General features: G+C 40.1%; 1 protein-coding gene across 1 annotated transcript; it reads left to right on the top strand.

The window, feature by feature from the left end:
- Positions 1 to 388: 388 nt before the first annotated feature.
- Positions 389 to 16,239, top strand: LOC120729374 (NACHT, LRR and PYD domains-containing protein 12-like; the record flags this gene model as incomplete). The annotated part of the gene is made up of 11 exons (XM_040024904.1): positions 389 to 428; positions 509 to 610; positions 1,142 to 1,258; positions 4,209 to 4,287; positions 4,450 to 4,654; positions 4,783 to 6,577; positions 9,303 to 9,476; positions 10,027 to 10,200; positions 15,050 to 15,096; positions 15,272 to 15,872; positions 15,906 to 16,239. Coding segments are annotated over 10 exons (3,263 nt in total), but the record flags the coding sequence as incomplete, so codon positions are not given.
- Between the last annotated feature and the right edge of the window lie 1,988 nt (positions 16,240 to 18,227).

Below are 18,227 nucleotides of genomic sequence, written 5' to 3'. Positions count from 1 at the left end.
AGCTCACTGCAGCCTTTAGCTGTGAGCACACAGTGTCTCACGTTCACATTCACTTTACTGTTAAATACACTCATTAACTTTAAACAGCTGCTGTTATCAAGTGTCTTCTCAGACAGTCAAAACTCATCAGAGCTTCTCATTATCATCAGGACAGATTTAGGTCAATAACATTTCACATTTCTGTGTCATCATCCATCAAATGTTGACACATAGTGGGTTTGTCATTCTCTTAGCTGACACTGAGATGAAGCAGGAAAGAAGCAGCTGATATTTGGACAGCACACAGTTGATGTGCACATGAATGATTTGTGTTTCCTCTGCAGGTGAAGGTAGAACGTGTGTGTGAGCTGATGTGGATGTGAATTCAGCAGCATGGATCAGTGTGAGGACAGAGAGGAGGGAGTCCCTCCCTCTAAAACCACTCAGAGGTGAGATGACCATCTCTAACTGTCCATGACTCTTCTCCATGTCACAGCTCAGCACTCACATCACTGCACATCACTCACAGGGACCAACCTGGACCTCCACCCATTTGTGTGTCCTTAAAGAGTGATGCATCTAAAAATGAAGCCGTTAGATTTAAAGTCCAGCCTGTGTCTGCAGCAGAGAGGTGAGCTGTTAGTAACACAAACTATTTGATGTCAGTTTGGTGTCTGATTTAAATCAACTGCTTGTCTTTGTTTCCCGGTTTCTAAACTGGATCTCAAGGGAAGTCACTGAGCGAGGAATTCCTTTATTCTCTAAAACATGTGCAACATGTACATTTAAACTCCTGCTGCTCACAGTAAGCCCATCAATAGTCCTGCACAGTGTTAATGACTGTGTTTACCTCTGGGTGGCGTTATGTTCTTACATTGCCAACACTAGTTTGGCATTTCCTTCTGCTCAAGCTCAGTGTGCAAACCACTTTGTCTTTGGGATGAGGAAGGTCCAACGGACCCTGGATACACTGTTCTTTCAATTGTGTAACAGTTTTCATTGATTGTGCACTTGTATCAAATTCTCTTGTTCAGCACACATGCCAGCCAGCTTTCCATCTGACTGCACACTCCTCTCATGTCGACCTCACTATAGGAACGGACCACACCTCCACCACAGAAGGTATTCTAAGTCTTTATCAGCTTTTTTTTTCTTCTAACAGGATCCATACGACACCCGCTGGACCTGAACCTGATCCCAGCTGTGTGTCCCTAAACAGTGGCTGGTCTGCAGATCGTCCCATTAATTTTAAATTCGAGCAGGCATCTGTTGCAGAGAGGTGAGGTATTCGTAACTTGAACTCTTTGAGAGCTGATGTAACCGCTTGATGTTGTTGGATATAGACTGCAGTGCAAAGACATCATTCAATCACTCAATCCCATTAAAACTGTCTCTTAAAAATAAGTCTTTGGTTTCCATGCAACTAAAAATCCACTTTGGCGAACAGGAAGTGATCAGAGGGTCTGTCCCACCACCTGTCAGTCTCACCAAACATTGACCATAGATATTATTAATTCGATTAAATATAATAAATAATAGTCTTATTTGGACACTATCGAAAGGGAATACTGTATAATACAAATTTTGGAATAGATTTCTTTAAATGACATATATGATTGCAAAAAAAGAAAAAAAAAACACATCTTAGAATAGGATCTTCATGCATATAAATGAATATTTGATTAACCCATTAATTAAATGCAAAATTAATACATTGATATAGTTAATTAAATATGTGAACTATTGTTAATATAGTGACAAGTTCTTGACACCAAACTACATACTAGTTTCATTAATAAACCAAGCTCTTCGCATGAGGTTTTGAAACTGCTCAGAAAAGACTTCCTTAACAGGGACAGTGAATTTATTTACAAATGCAGAAACATTGTAACCAACAGTTCCAAAAATGTGATGTCCACTAATCCCAGCTCCCAGTGCAGTGTTCCAAATGCAAAACACACTGCACAGATTCTCCTGCACTATTTACAAAAAGTTTCTTGAGTTCTCTCTAATTCCGATGGTTTCTTGGATTTAAAGCAAAACATAGGTAAGTACACTTCACACAATGAGGTCTTAACTTACGAGCTGGGTTTAAACTGACTGGTTGTCACACAACAATCCAGCATCAACTGAAGCTAAACAGAAAATGACTAAACAGAAAACATATTTATTGATCACCTCTCCTATAAACCTGAAACTTGCTGAATGAAAAACTGCTGGAATCAGATGTTATCTGCCGAACAACAACTGCATCATGCAGACACACTCAGCTCCGTCAGTTTGCTGCCCTGGTCAGATTTTCTCCTGCTACATACCACAGCTCCTTAAAACTATTCACAGGGAAACTCTGACACCTGTCAGCATCACAGCTTACCTCTGCAGCCAGCGTCTATTGTTCTGTTGTCTCAGCATTTTCTGTGGATTTATAGGCTGGTGTTGCTAGCCAGATGTCCTCGTACAGGGGAGAAAATAAATTATTCTAACACCATCTCAACATTTCTGTTATGTTATACATTATTATGTCAGCAGATGGCATTCTTGTACTGCTGATGATCCAGTGAGTTATTAAAGCTGCAGGTTCAGACATGCACAGCTCAAAAATAAATGAGCTCTACAGGAAAGATTATAATTTTGTCTCCACCGATCAATCAGTTTTATACGTTTTATAGATCTGCTCAACAGCCTGCGAACTGCTGTTGGTCCAGATTGTGGTTCAGACTGTGCTTGAAAAATGAAGTTATCGTGAGGCATTTATTCATATTCATGATTTGTTACATTGATGATCTGGATGGAGCATAAAAGTATTCTGCTAGAAACTCAACAATAAATATTGTGTGAATCTCAGATCTTCTAGAAGCTGACCTGGTCATCTCCTGAGTCCAATTCTTTAATTACAAAGTGTGTTTAAAAACTTTATCAGCCAAATCTGATACTAAACCTAACCTTGCTTTGACTAGAAGGAATATTATTTACATTAATATCAGTACTTTCTATCACATTTTCAAAACGCGCTTGCTACTTTTTATTTGACAGTCAGAGGAGCAATCGTTTCATATCATTGTGCTCCTTCAAACAGCAAAGTAGTTTAGCCTTAACAGTAACACATGAAAGGCAATCATAATACTGCATTAATCACCAACGGTTATCACATATAGAGAGATGAGGCTAAAGAGGCTAAACCAGGCAGTGTGTGCAAGATTGAAAGCTAAATTTAGTTAGAGATGGGGACAAATGTAAGACAGACAGGACAGGAGAGGAAGAACAGAGGTTGTAGTTACAGGTAGGACTGCATTTGATGGAAACGGGAAGTTTAAAGGGAAAAGGATGGAGTGCCCACTACAGGTCAGGGACGAGTTCTTGCCCCAGTGGAAGAGTTCAAGTATCTCAGGTCACAGTTAGCCTACGTCAGGTGTAGCAGATATTCATATGAATTTTAGCTGATGATGCTGAGATTCATTGACTGAATTCCACCTTTATCCCAAGTTTAAACCATCTAGAAAACAGACAAGATAAACAGTGTACTGTGAGTGTAGAGGATTAAATCAGCCAGAACAACTCATAAAGCATCTGCTTACAGCTGGTTGAATTCAGTTGTTTACATCCACAAAGAGCAGCAGGTCAGCTGATCACAGCCTGTTCACTAAGAAAATCTACCGGAGCTCTCAATAGAATTTATTGCAAGTTATGATTCTTTTCCCCACATTGAGCCATTTCAACCAATTTTAGGTTCCCCCACCTTCTGAATCCACTTTAACCTCTGACTGTGCTCATTTTCCATTTTAGGTGGGGACGCAACAGAAAATAGCTTTTTTCTCTCTCTGTTGATGTTCAATAACCCAGCGGTGGGTTCCTGCAACAGCCTCTGATGTTAATTGGCAGCCTTTTATACACTGCTGATAATTGGCCCTAGAGCCATTCAATTATCTTCGCTTACATACTAAACTAAACTACACACAATTCTGATGTAATAGCTTTTCTTAATGTCAAGCCAAAACGGTAGACATAATTACAATACTTACTGTTTATTGAATAACATATTTTCCCACTTGGCTTACCGACAACAATCAACAATAAAACTAAAATGGATATTCAATCCCCTTTTTGATCACTTGGTGCCACAAGGAACCTTAAAAGGATGTTCAGGATTCCTTGGGACTATTATGGCTGATAGGCAGAAAACTTCTTGGTCTGTTCTGTGCTTGAAGTAATTCTTTATGATTCCTCCACAGATTGGACCAGGAGAGTTCAGAGGTTCCCAGTGATCAGTCTGCCCAGCACCATCAAACACACATGGACTCCATATTTATGGTCTGTACATGTACAACAACTACTTTTACATCTATTCTGTTCACAGTCATCTCCATGCTGCTCTTTGTAGACCAGTGGATTGTCAGTGTGCCCAACATGGATCTGATGTTTGGCTCCATGACTTCAGTCTAATTGGGTCATACATAAAGTATTCTGTTTCAGCTGCTGGAGGACAACATCATCACTTTTGTGAAAGATGAGCTGAAGAAGATCCAGAAGGTTCTGACTACAGATTACCCAGAATGTTTAGAGAGTCAGAGGGAGGATGATGAGCAGAGGAGGAGCAGCAGAGAGGCATTTGTGAAAATCACACTAAACTTCCTGAGGACAATAAGGCAGGTGGAGCTGGCTGACCGTCTCCAGAGCAGTAAGACGATTTCTATGAAGATTTAAGCTGCTGGATAAGTGAAACATTTGCTAATGTCTAAAAATATGTATTCAAAAAATATTCATATTGACTTTTTAAAGATGAACCAATTTTTTTTTTCTATTTAGAACTTTATGGTGCAGTTTGTCAACATAATCTCAAGTCTGTCTTGAAGAAGAAGTTCCAGTGTGTGTTTGAGGGGATCGCTAAAGCAGGAAACTCAACCCTTCTGAATCAGATCTACACAGAGCTCTACATAACAGAGCAAGGGATTGCAGAGGTCAATGATGAACATGAGGTCAGACAGATTGAAACAGCATCCAAGAAACCAACCAGACCAGAAACAACAATCAGACAAGAAGACATCTTTAAAGCCTCACCTGGAAGAGACAAACCAATCAGAACAGTGCTGACAAAGGGAGTGGCTGGTATTGGGAAAACAGTCTTAACACAGAAATACACCCTCGACTGGGCTGAAGACAAAGCCAACCAGAACATCCCGTTCACATTTCCATTCACTTTCAGAGAGCTGAATCTGCTGAAAGAGGAAAAGTTCAGCTTGGTGGAACTTGTTCATCACTTCTTTACTGAAACCAAAGAAGCAGGAATCTGCAGCTTTGAAGACTTTCAGGTTGTGTTCATCTTTGATGGTCTGGATGAGTGTCGACTTCCTTTGGACTTCCACAAAACTGCAATCCTAACTGACCCTAGAAAGTCCACCTCAGTCGATGCGCTGCTGATAAATCTCATCAGGGGGAGAATGCTTCCCTCTGCTCGCCTGTGGATAACCACACGACCTGCAGCAGCCAATCAGATCCCTCCTTACTGTGTTGACATGGTGACAGAGGTCAGAGGGTTCACTGATCCACAGAAGGAGGAGTACTTCAGGAAGAGATTCAGAAATGAGGAGCAGGCTAGCAGGATCATCTCCCACATCAAGACATCGCGAAGCCTCCACATCATGTGCCACATCCCAGTCTTCTGCTGGATCACTGCTACAGTTCTGGAGGATGTGCTGAAAACCAGAGAGGGAGGACAGCTGCCCAAGACCCTGACTGAGATGTACATCCACTTCCTGGTGGTTCAGGTCAAAGTGAAGAAGATCAAGTATGATGGAGGAGTTGAGACAGATCCACACTGGAGTCCAGAGAGCAGGAAGATGATTGAGTGTCTGGGAAAACTGGCCTTTGATCAGCTGCAGAAAGGAAACCTGATCTTCTATGAATCAGACCTGACAGAGTGTGGCATCGATATCAGAGCAGCCTCAGTGTACTCAGGAGTGTTCACACAGATCTTTAAAGAGGAGAGAGGACTGTACCAGGACAAGGTGTTCTGCTTCATCCATCTGAGTGTTCAGGAGTTTCTGGCTGCTCTTCATGTCCATCTGACCTTCATCAATTCTGGAGTCAATCTGCTGGAAGATCAAACAACCTTGAAAAAGTACAAATTCTTTAACAAACCAAACCTTCAATCTCTCCACCAGAGTGCTGTGGACAAGGCCTTACTTAGTTCAAATGGACACCTGGACTTGTTCCTCCGCTTCCTCCTCGGTCTTTCACTGCAGACCAATCAGACTCTCCTACGAGGCCTGCTGACACAGACAGGAAGTAGCACACAGACCAATAAGGAAACAGTCCAGTACATCAAGAAGAAGCTCAGTAAGAACTTGTCTGCAGAGAAAAGCATCAATCTGTTCCACTGTCTGAATGAACTGAATGATTGTTCTCTAGTGGAGGAGATCCAACAGTCCCTGAGTTCAGGAAGTCTCTCAACTGAACTGTCTCCTGCTCAGTGGTCAGCTCTGGTCTTCATTTTACTGTCATCAGAAAAAGATCTGGATGTGTTTGACATGAAGAAATATTCTACTTCAGAGGAGGCTCTTCTGAAGTTGTTGCCAGTGGTCAAAGCTTCCAACAACGCTCTGTAAGCTGTATGTTACTTTATTGAGAGGTACCTTAGGGTTCTGTTGATCCTTGCAGACAAAGTGGTTTCTGGGATCAGTTAGCGCAGTTGTTTCCAAACTTCTTTTTCCTAGCCCCCCCTTTGTTTTACAAGAACCCCACCCTTGCCCGCTTCCCACCAAAAAAGCACGAACACATCAACACACCCGTCCATATTTTGCAACTCCATTGCTGTTTATTTGACACCTCCAACCTTTTGTAAACAATGAAACAAATAAAAGTAAACCGACATAGGTTACATGTTGCAATAAAAAAACTTCTACCTATTTTTAAATAACAGAAAAACAAACCATGTTTGTGGTGTAATTATTCCATGTGTAGTTGTTTGTTTGTTTTTTTATGTGTAATTATATTCAACATTGCTATCAGTATATTTTTCAAAAAATGCCTCTCTGTGCAAAATGGGTTTAAAAGCAGAACACAACTATGGGATACTGTTTATCTGTGATTTGGACAGCCCATAGAATGCTCCCGATGCAGGGGAAACAAATTCTGTTGGGGATATCTAACTTGGTATTAGGGCTGGGGGTATCGTCACTGATTTCTATAATTAACTGGATTTCGATTTAATTCAAGGACAAAACACAGAAAAGCATAAAGGAGATATTCCTGTCCTGGCTTTTAATAGGAGATAACCTTAAAAATATTCTGCAGTAGAACAAAAACTGAAGAAAACCATGAATAAACATTTGAAAATTACCTGATGCTGCTGAAGTGAAGCAGAGCAAAGCTGTAGAGATTTTATTAGGGATACAGCGAAGGGTTTTGCAATTTTGCCTCATTTGAAAAAGTAAAACTTTCTTCAGTGTTGAACAGCAGAGATGTGGCTTTTTTTTATCAGAGGTAATTTAAAACAAACAAATAAACAAAAAACAGCAGTGGCCAACAGCTCTGAAGACAACTGTAGACTTGTGCATAATAAGCAAGCAAATAGTGCAAAAAAATAGAGATTTTGAGATTTAGGAAACTTTTCCTCAGGAAATGAAATGACTTTTTTGAGAGTGTCACAATCTGCAGCCATTGAGTCAGCCAATGTGCTATTGAGTCTAGACAGACCAAGTGATGAATGGGAGCTATGCCCTATTTACCCAGCATAGCATAGCACAGGTTGATCCTGTTCCTAATCACATTTTCAAAACCTTGGCTCACGTGATTAGGTAGAGGATCATTAGGCGGTCCATTGTCCCTCTCGGTACGTTACTCCCACAGGGCTTAAATCTGGGACTCTCCACCATTTGACCCTAGAACTGAAGAAGCTTCTCAAATGAGAGGTGAAACATCTTCAAGCAACTTAAAGAAGTCCAGACGCTTTTCTTTCCAGGCTACTTAGACTTGATGCAAAGTTGTTTCTTTGGTTTAACCCTGTGGGGTCTAGGGTATAATTGACAATTTTCGACTACTTTTGATTTGACCTTTATATTTCATCCTTAAAAACTGTTTAGCTTGCTTTGTTTGATATAATTATATTCAGCAAAACCTCAAATATCTGAAATTGGAGTTATTTTTTCATTTTGACATACTGTATTAACACATTTAAATTCAGACAAAAAACATAAAATCTGGGCAGAAAAAAGTTAGTTTTTTTCTGTAAAAGCCACAAACATGTTTATCGAATCATTTTAATAACTTGAAATGCAAATAGAAATTGTACATTTTTTTAAAATTGTGCATAAGATTTGCAAACAATTAAGTTATATGGTACTATTTACCTAAAAATGCAGCCAAGGTCTCAAGCGTTTTTATATAACCATTTAAAACTATCTACAGAACCATCAGGTGTTCTTCATCAAATAAGAAAAAGACAAAATATTTATGCAACTCCAAAAAATTGTTTCTCTCCACTATAAGACATGGGAGACCACCACAGGCCTAAATCATAGATGTCTGACACCAGGAGGTGTATCACACCTCCCATTTTCTAGCTGGAGACAGGGCTTACACTGCAGTTTGTCTTTGGTGGCTTTTTTGCACAGTCACAACTGTGACATTCAGCAGTATAACTGGCACACAAAACAACGACAACACTACATACTAACTATAGCCTCCAAACACACTGAATGTCTCTAATCTCTCACGTGTGAAAACTTGCTGTCTGTCTTTTGCTTGCTTGTCTAGCTCACCGGAGCCACTCCTAAAACTTTCCCCTCTTCCTAAACAACCAAATGCCAGATTTTGCCATATAATTTTTTTATTGGTTGACATGAAACACTTTAACACCAATAGTGAAGGAAAGGGTGTTTAAAAAAAAAAATATATATATATATATATATATATATATATATATATTTTACTCACAGCGGGGCGTGTTTGCTAGCGCTGTCTCTAGAAAACACTGTTTTTTTACCATTTCCTCCTGCTGTAAACCTTACTGTTTCATTCAGAAAAAAACATTGCGTGTATTTTTGATCATAACTCTTGTTTTATCTGGCATCATGATGGCAACATGATTTAAAAACTGGTATATAGTTTGAAATCTGGACTTTTCACACAAGTTGAAACCGAGCCTCTGTGTCGCTGCATCTTTTTGCTGTGCCGTCTTTAATGAGTCATGTGATTTTGACGTGCCGGCGCATTTGTCGACTTCAGAGGGTTAAGTATGAAGTAGATGATTAGTAGAAAAATGAATTCACTAATATCTTCTGGAATAAGAAATAATGTCATCTTACTTCCTATCATTGTTTTTTCAGACTTAATGTCTGTAACCTCTCAGAGAGAAGCTGTGAAGCTCTGTCCTCAGTTCTCAGTTCCCAGTCATCTAGTCTAAGAGCGCTGGACCTGAGTAACAACAACCTTCAAGATTCAGGAGTGAAGATTCTGTCCATTGGGGTGAAGAGTCCACACTGTAAACTAAAAAGTCTCAGGTCAGATGAATATATATGGAATATGTATGATATGGAATTGCTTTTTCTGTTAATTAAAAAGAATCACTATGAAATTGAGCTTCATATACAGGTGAAACTCAAAAAATTAAATATCGTGCAAAAGTTCATTTATTTTAGCAATTAAGCTTAAAACGTGAAACAAATGTAAATTATAGACTCGTGTAATATGCAAATTTTCCAAGATTTTACATTTGGGGTTTTCACAAGCTATAAGCCATAATTAGAAAAATTCTAAGTAACAAAATCTTTAAATATTTCGGTTTGGCTTTGATGAGTGTATATCCTCTATTAGTTTCACCTTTTAAGTTGAATTACTGAAATAGATAAACTTTTGCATGATATTCAAATTTATTGAGTTTCACCTTCGTGTTGTTTTATTTTTTGTTTCGAACTTGGCTGGTATCCTTATATTAAATAATCAAGTGAGAAGTGAAGTCAGAAAACAATTCCTGTTACCAAATCTAGTAACTCCTTTATATACCATGAAGACACTTTAACACCAGCGTTGTTTGTCTCTGTGGTTTTTCAGACTTAATGTCTGTAACCTCTCAGAGAGAAGCTGTGAGTCTCTGTCCTCAGTTCTCACCTCCCAGTCATCTAGTCTGAAAGAGCTGGACCTGAGTAACAACAACTTACAAGATTCAGGAGTGAAGATTCTGTCTGTTGGGGTCAAGAGTCCACACTGTAAACTAGAAACTCTCAGGTGAATTTGAGCATTAGATGTGTGTTGTTTAATGTTTTGTGTATTAGTGTATATTTCTAATTTTCTGACTTGACTGCAAATTTTTCTTTTCACTTATGTTAAATAATCAGATGAGAATTGAATTCAGAAAACTACATATTGCCAAATCTATTAACTCCTCACTTATAGCTCCTCACTGCATCATGAAAGCACTTTTATACCAATGTTATTTTATAATTTCACAATGGGTTTTATAATTTTCCAGACTAAGTGGCTGTAAACTCTCAGAAAGAAGCTGTGAAGATGTGTCCTCAGTTCTCAGCTCCCAGTTCTGTAGTCTGATAGAGCTGGACCTGAGTAACAACAACCTCAATGATTCAGGAGTGACAATGCTGAAGATTCCAAACTCTACAATTATCAGGTCAGAAATTGTAAAAATGAAACCACCTGAACGCCATCATGCTTTCAGATCATCATTAGTACTCCTGAGATGTCTCAATGAGCAAGTCAAGCTTTTTCATCTATTATATATATGTGTGTGTATGTATATATATATATATATATATATACATATATATATATATATTAGGGGTGCAACGATACACAAAATTCACGGTTCGGTTCGATACTTTGGTGTCACGGTTCGATATTTTTTCGATACAAAAAAAATGTTCATGCCTTTTTAATTTGTCATTTATTAAGATTATAAATATATATTTTAACTCAAAAGTACAGTTTTTAAATTTAACCCTAACCCTTGTGCGTGTTTTTTATTTTGACAGCGAATGCGCACCTGCGGACCACTTATGTTCATCCATCCATCCATCCATTCGCTTCTGCTTATCCTTTTCAGGGTCGAGGGGGGCGCTGGAGCCTATCCCAGCTGTCATAGGGCGAAAGGCGGGGTACACCCTGGACAGGTCGCCAGTCTGTCGCCGGGCTAACACATAGGGACAGACAACAGTTCACACTCACATTCATAGTGTGAACTGTTGGCGGGGTACACCCTGGACAGGTCGCCAGTCTGTCGCCGGGCTAACACATAGGGACAGACAACAGTTCACACTCACATTCACTCGCACATTCACACCTAGTGGCAATTTGGATTATCCAATTAACCTATCCCCAGTAGCTGCATGTCTTTGGACGGTGGGAGGAAGCCGGAGTACCCGGAGTACACTTGAGTGCAGCCCTGGTTATTTAGCTCGTCATATTGCAGCCACAGAAATTATTTTGTCCATGAAACCATAAAGCTGCACTTTCTTTTTGCCTTATAGTCTGATTTGTCATAACTTCTCTGTTTTGTGGTAAGCTTTATTTTGGCTGTCACTTCTTCACCCTGACCTGTCTTATTTGGCTCAGCAGAACTAAAATATATATCCTGCTGCTTTTACACACGCACTCACATAAGCTCAGCGATTCTCTGCGCTATCAACCTCTCACATGTTTAAGCTTGCTGCGGGAGATTTCACTTGTCATGTTTGCATAGTAAGCTAACGATTAATAAGACGATGTCAGAGGAATTGGTGCACACATTATCATCACTCACAGATCAGTGCTGTCGCTCTCTATACACAGTTCGCACGATTGCAAAGTGAAAGCAAATTCAAACGCGATTTCAATATGTCACATATTGACAGTGGCTCACCGATGCCAATGACATAATTACCCAGCTACATTTCTGAAAGAATGCAAAAGCACTGACATATATTTTTCCTTCCTACAATAGCCCGACGGGCAGGGAAGAGATAGATTTTGGTAGCCCGACTGAAAAAAATCGCTAGCCCCGGGACGTCGGGCTAGCGATATTGCGAGCCCTGTATCTGATTGAGGAATCACTCGTCTTTGGAAAAGAGAGTTTATTACACAGAAATGTCTCTTTCCAAAATAAAAGCTATACTATCCGCTTCTTCTGGGCTATATTCTCAGCATATTAAACATATAAGGAGAATCATGTGCTAACAGCTGTCTAAATGACTCGGCTAAAGTTAGTAGCATGCTTGCTTGTTTTTGTCTGCTTCCACTTGTCTTTGCACTAGGATAATGTCGGTGTAAATGTGCAGTCATATTCGTTGTGTTCCCACTAGTGCTTTCAGGTTAATCTCGTTGAAATGACCTTAACGCCACAACACGGCAAATCTCCGTTAACGAGCTACCGCCGATCGCCCCGTGCATGGGGCTAGACGGCCAACACGTTAACGAGCTAACTGCGCTAACACACTAGTTCCCACCCATGTAATTGAGCATTGCATGTCACATCCAACATACTGTTTCGCTTTAGTCCATGACTCGCTTACCTTCAGGGTCATACGTCACATGAAAACCAAAATAATTCCAAACGCCAGATCTGAATGAGGGTGGGGGAGGTCCATGTTGCAAGGAGAGCTTAACTTCTGTCTCGCTAGCTTGCCCTGCGCTCTTCCTTCTGACGATGCTGTCTGTGTTGAGCGCTCAGTGGATCTGCGCTCGACAGTGCAGCCTAGGCGGAGTAGTCGAACGCAGATTCACTGAGCGCTCAACACAGACAGCATCGTCAGAAGGAAAGTTGATAAAATAAATTACAAATTTTGTATTGTTCGATACATATGGGTACCGAACTGAAAGCACTGTATCGAACGGTTCAATATCGATACGAATATCGTTGCACCCCTAATATATATATATATATATATACACATACACGCGCACGCACACACACACACACACACACACACACATACATACATACGATAGTGCTGTCAATAAATGTGAATGGTGTGTTGCAAGCTGGGCGACAAGCCAAAGTCCTAGCAGCATCCCTGACTAACGTTTGCTTCGCGTCAATGTGATATTTTAAGCTGGAAGTGCTTTGATGAAAAGAAAATTTCTTCCTCAATAACGTGCATGTCACTTTATATCTGCTGACTGTTCCGTTTTGTTATTTTTTTAATACTCAAATTTCCCATCGAGAGGGCCAGTGTGTATTTATGTGCGATGATAACCCTACGTGGACAAACTGCCCAAAATGCGTTGACAGAAACATTTAAGGGATTTTGAGTCTGTCTGCGCTCCAGATGTGTTAATTGTGTTAAAATTTTTTAATCATGCTCACCGTGATGGCTGATTAATTTTGAGTGCTCTGATATAAATATATATATGTTTATAATCTCTTATGAATATAAATGATTTCTTTTAGGCACATCAGTTTATTTGTTGGCAGTTTTTTTTTTTGTTATATTGTTCACATGCAAAGTAAAAAAAAAAAAGTTAAATAATACATGCCCACCATGTACACACACGCAGAAGCACACATGTACATACATACACCCATGTATATATACCCATATATCAAAACAAAAGGAACAGTCAGTGCTGAAAAACAGGTACAATGCAGTGAGAACATTGGTTTTAAGTTCATCAGGGCTGCAGGCTGGAGTTCTTTTTCCAAAGATTCCAAATAGAAGTCAGAGAGGCATCAAATAATATGGCGTAGTAATAAGCTCTGTCCTTTTCTCTTCAGTCTTAGATAATTTGACATCCACATTCCACATTTCCAATTTCTTACTATTTTTGAAGAGTCTTGTATATTTGGGTTCGTTAGGCTTTTTTTTAATATAACAAAAGCATCAGTCCAAATTATGAGCCGTTTGATCCACATATGGATTGAAAAGGTTGGACTGTTCCTTTATGGAGTGGCTGTAGCTCAGGTGGCAGAGCAGGTCAGCCACTAATCAGAAGGTCGGTGGTTCGATCCCAGGCTGCATCCTGGCTGCATGCCAAATATCCTTGGGCAAGATACTAACCCCATGTTTGCCTACTGGTCAGAGGGCCCGGTGGTGCCAGTGTCCAGCAGCCTCTGTCAGTTCGCCCCAGGGCAGCTGTGGCTACAATGTAGCTTGCTGTGGCTACAATGTAGCTTGCTATTGCCAGTGTGTGAATGGGTGAATGACTGAATGTAGTGTAAAGCACTTTGGGGTCCTATGGACTAGAAAAGCGCTATACAAATGCAGGCCATTTACCATTTATCAGTGTCTAACAGTGGTGGTGTCCAAATTAATAGGCTGCATCCTCCTGAGAACACGGCCGTCGGGGTCTAAGTTTACCGGGTCTTCAGAAGTCCAGGTAGGCCGGAAGTGAGTGGCTGTGAAATAGGACAGTCTATCCTTCAGATTTGCGCCACCAGCTGTCTTGGTGGAGTTTAATGAACTCAGCCGTCTCCTACTTGCTTTCTAAAATATAACATGACGCTGGCGTAAATTCTCGATCATGCAACACTTATGTTTGATCAGTTTTCCGTTTGACATTTATTCAGCTGTAATCGCAGCCAAACCGATTTACTCACAAACAAATAAAACAGTGAAAAAAGCCAAACAATTAACATTTTTAAGTTATCTAAGTGCTTTATATATCATGTTTAACCTGAGTAGCAAAACACAGGGGTTTGAAAACAATGTGCCGGTAGTTTGCTGTTCTCACCGGCTCTAGTGAGCTATCGAGCTGGTGGGTAAAAGACGTCTCTGAAAATGTCAGAGCAACTTTGTAAATACATGATGTGTTCATAAACCGAGCAGATATTTGAAGTTTACTAAATTCTCGCCTGAAAATATCTTAAAAGTTTATTTTGTGACCCATAAAGTGAAATGAGAGTAATATTAAAACTAGTTTGCTACCGCCATTGTTGGAAGTTGGAATTGGCAGGGCTACGCTATGAATTCTGGGATATGGTGGGCTACGAAGGATACACCTGACCCATCCTTCAAATCTGGGGAAAAGGAGACGTAATTGGCCTACAAATGCGGCCTCAGGAGGATGGAGCCTATGAATTTGGACACCCCTAACATGTGTATGAGAGCCAGAGACTGTGCTGGTCTGACCCTCCACCTCTTTTCAGGGTGGAGCCTGCTGGAGTCCGATGGTTGAGACCAGGTCTGAGGAAGTGTAAGTGTGATTTTAATGTGATTCATGAAAACAAAGCAGCACACATTCAGCCATCTTCAAACTGTCACATCACTCATTCACATCTCTGATGTCAGGAGTCATCATCAAAGTGTCAATCAATGAACAGATGATGGATCAATAACTGCAGCTGGATTGTGTTTGTTCTCTCCATCAGATTCCTGTCAACTCACAATTGACACAAACACAGCACACACAAACCTCCAACTGTCTGACAACAACAGGAAGGTGACACATGTGAAGGACGTTGAGTCATATCCTGATCATCCAGACAGATTTGATCATTATCATCAGCTACTGTGTAGAAATGGTCTGACTGGTTGCTGTTACTGGGAGGTCGAGTGGAGAGGAGACGTTTATATATCATTGAGTTACAGAAGAACCAGAAGGAAAGGACGCAGTAGAGACTGTGTGTTTGGGCACAATGATCAGTCCTGGAGTCTAGACTGCTCTGATGATGGTCCTCAGTGTGTCTGGCACAATAACGGACAAATTTCCATCTCCTCGTCCTCCTCTGTCTCTAACAGAGTAGCAGTGTATGTGGACTGTCCTGCTGGCACTCTGTCCTTCTACAGAGTCTCCTCTGACACTCTGATCCACCTCCACACCTTCAACACCGCATTCACTGAAACTCTTTATCCTGGATTTAGACTTTGGTCTCCTGGTGCCTCAGTGACTCTGTGCTGAGTTGAGTGTAAAGAGTGTCCTCTGGTTAGAGAAACACTCTGACTGTTGAACTGATAGTTTAGTCTGTACATGTCTGTCTCTTTCACTCAGAAACACATTGTCAGATTCATGGATTCAGTTAGTTGATGTTTTAAACTGTTCTACATGTTGTTTTTCTGTCTTTTTCCACTCAAAGCTTCACAGTGAGTATCAGTATGTTGTATCTTTCTGAAGCCCAGTTCACAACCAGCTCCTCTGCATTTTCAACCAGTCTGAGTGCATTAAAATGAATCCAAACTTTCCACATGCTTTTACTGTTTCACTCATTGTTGAAAATGTTTCCGACATATGAGATGAAAATGTTGGCGCAATAGTTTTTAATGGAGTTTGTTTGTTTTGTGATAACGCATGTGACTTGTCTAATGACTATCAAAGTCTGCATTAAACATGTAAAACTAGTCTTGTCTTTGATAGTGTCATTTATCTCTGTCATGTCTTTTGAAAATTACCAGTGTGTTGTGCTGGTGCTCTATTAGAGACCCCAACAGAGCCACCAGATGTCCTTACTGTAGTGTAGTGAAGTAGATTTTGGGGTAGGATTTTACGTGATGTCTGCAAATGCAGCACTAACATCCACACCTTCCCAGCTGATAATTAGTGGCCTTATAAGAAACAGCTGCCCTTCACGACTACACAAAGGCATTTGGCAGTCTTTTTCCATCCAAGCTGAGTGCGTGAGGCAACTAAGCACTGCAGATCTCCTCAGGAAAGATGCTCATTTTAGTATTGCCCTTTAGATAGTGGTAAATGGGATGGCATATATTAGGGTGGGCCTTGACGACTGTTTCCCTCTTTTGTTACAGGATCATGCCATACTGCTGCTGTCTTGTTTTATACCGTTCTGTAGTGATGGTGAGATGAAGCCTCGTGATGAACTGAAGCTTTCCACCCAATTGGTCGACTCGTGGTTTGAAGAATTGTGATGATTCATTTGCTCTACTGCGCCATCAAGTGAACAATTCAAGTGAAGCGGGCTCTGTGATTATAATGATGTGTAAACCTCTAAACTGAATAAATAAATTGTTTTCATGGTTATTTATCCCGAATATTGTCTCAGTGTGTGTGATACAAAAGAGAAAGTGGAAACTATCAGGACAGAGTTTTGGTATGATTGTGTAACTGTTAGCCTTAGACAGTCAGTCAGTAGTATAATTCAGATCATAGATCAGTACATTTGCATATTTTTATAACTACAAAAAGAAAGCTGACACTATCGAGACTTTATCTAATGTGTAAGCATCACAGCAGATGCCGTAAATGTAGCTGAGCGGCTAAAACAGAAAAACGATTATAAAAAAAGTAATCAGCAGTAGATCAAAAACAAAAGAAAACCATTAATCAACAAATGAACATTACCTGATGCTGCTGAATTAAAGCAGAGCAAATTACAGAGGTTTTATTAGAGACACACCTTAGCGTTTTGCAATTTTGCATAATGTTAAAAAGTTTAAATTTGTTTAGTAACTTACTGAACGGCAGAAATTAGGTTTTCTTTTCGGAAGTATTTAAAAGGAAAAAAACAGCGGCTGACAGCGCTGTAAACAATAGTAGTCGTATGCGTAACAAACAAGCGAATAATGCAGAAAACAGATTTTGAGACAGAACTGTTCTGGAAGTATACTGTGTGTGTGTGTGTGTGTGTGTGTGTGTGTGTGTGTGTGTGTGTGTGTGTGTGTGAGAGAGAGAGAGAGAGAAAGAGAGAGGGAGAATATGAGAGAGAGAGAGAGAGAAAGCTGTGCATGAAGTGTGATTTTATCCTGGTGAAAGCAAAACAGCAAAAGCAAGAAGAAATCCATGACGATGTTTATGTGAAGCGTAGTTTGGATCTTCTTTTGCTGCTGGTTCGGTCAATTGTGTGAACAGAAATAAAACCTGCAGCTTCAGAATCAGCGCAAAAAATGCGTAAACACGAAGCACGGACCCGCCGATGGATCAGAATCAGTGAGCTTTCGGCTTTCAGCCCCGACCGTGTCCGTGCCGTCTGGTGAGAAAGCCGACATCTCACTGATTCTGATCCATCAGCGGTCCGCGCCTTGTGTTTACGTCTTTGTGCAGAATCATGTACCTGCTCTCATTTACTCTTTTAGCTGTTTGGTGGTTGTTGAAATGTAGTAATATTTATATTAAAAATAGATTCAGCATTTTAATGAATCGATATCATGTTATCCAAGCTAGAATCGATTTTAATCGATAATCAAATCCCGCTCCTAGTAACTGTGTAATCATGCTTATGTACATCTGGGTAATGACACAAACTAGTGTTTGGCGCTTCACTTTTTAATAAACTAAAGTCAGACAGTTGCCAATTGACCAGACAGAAATCTGATTATAGAATCTGTAGTGTTGTTTATTTATATTATGGCGCTTATCATTTGTGATATTTATTA

The sequence above is a fragment of the Simochromis diagramma genome, unplaced genomic scaffold (genome assembly GCF_900408965.1).
Source record: "Simochromis diagramma unplaced genomic scaffold, fSimDia1.1 OVJJ01000368.1, whole genome shotgun sequence".
Lineage (NCBI taxonomy): Eukaryota > Metazoa > Chordata > Actinopteri > Cichliformes > Cichlidae > Simochromis > Simochromis diagramma.
The sequence above is the reverse complement of the archived record's forward strand: the minus strand, read 5'-3'. Positions and strand labels throughout refer to the sequence as shown.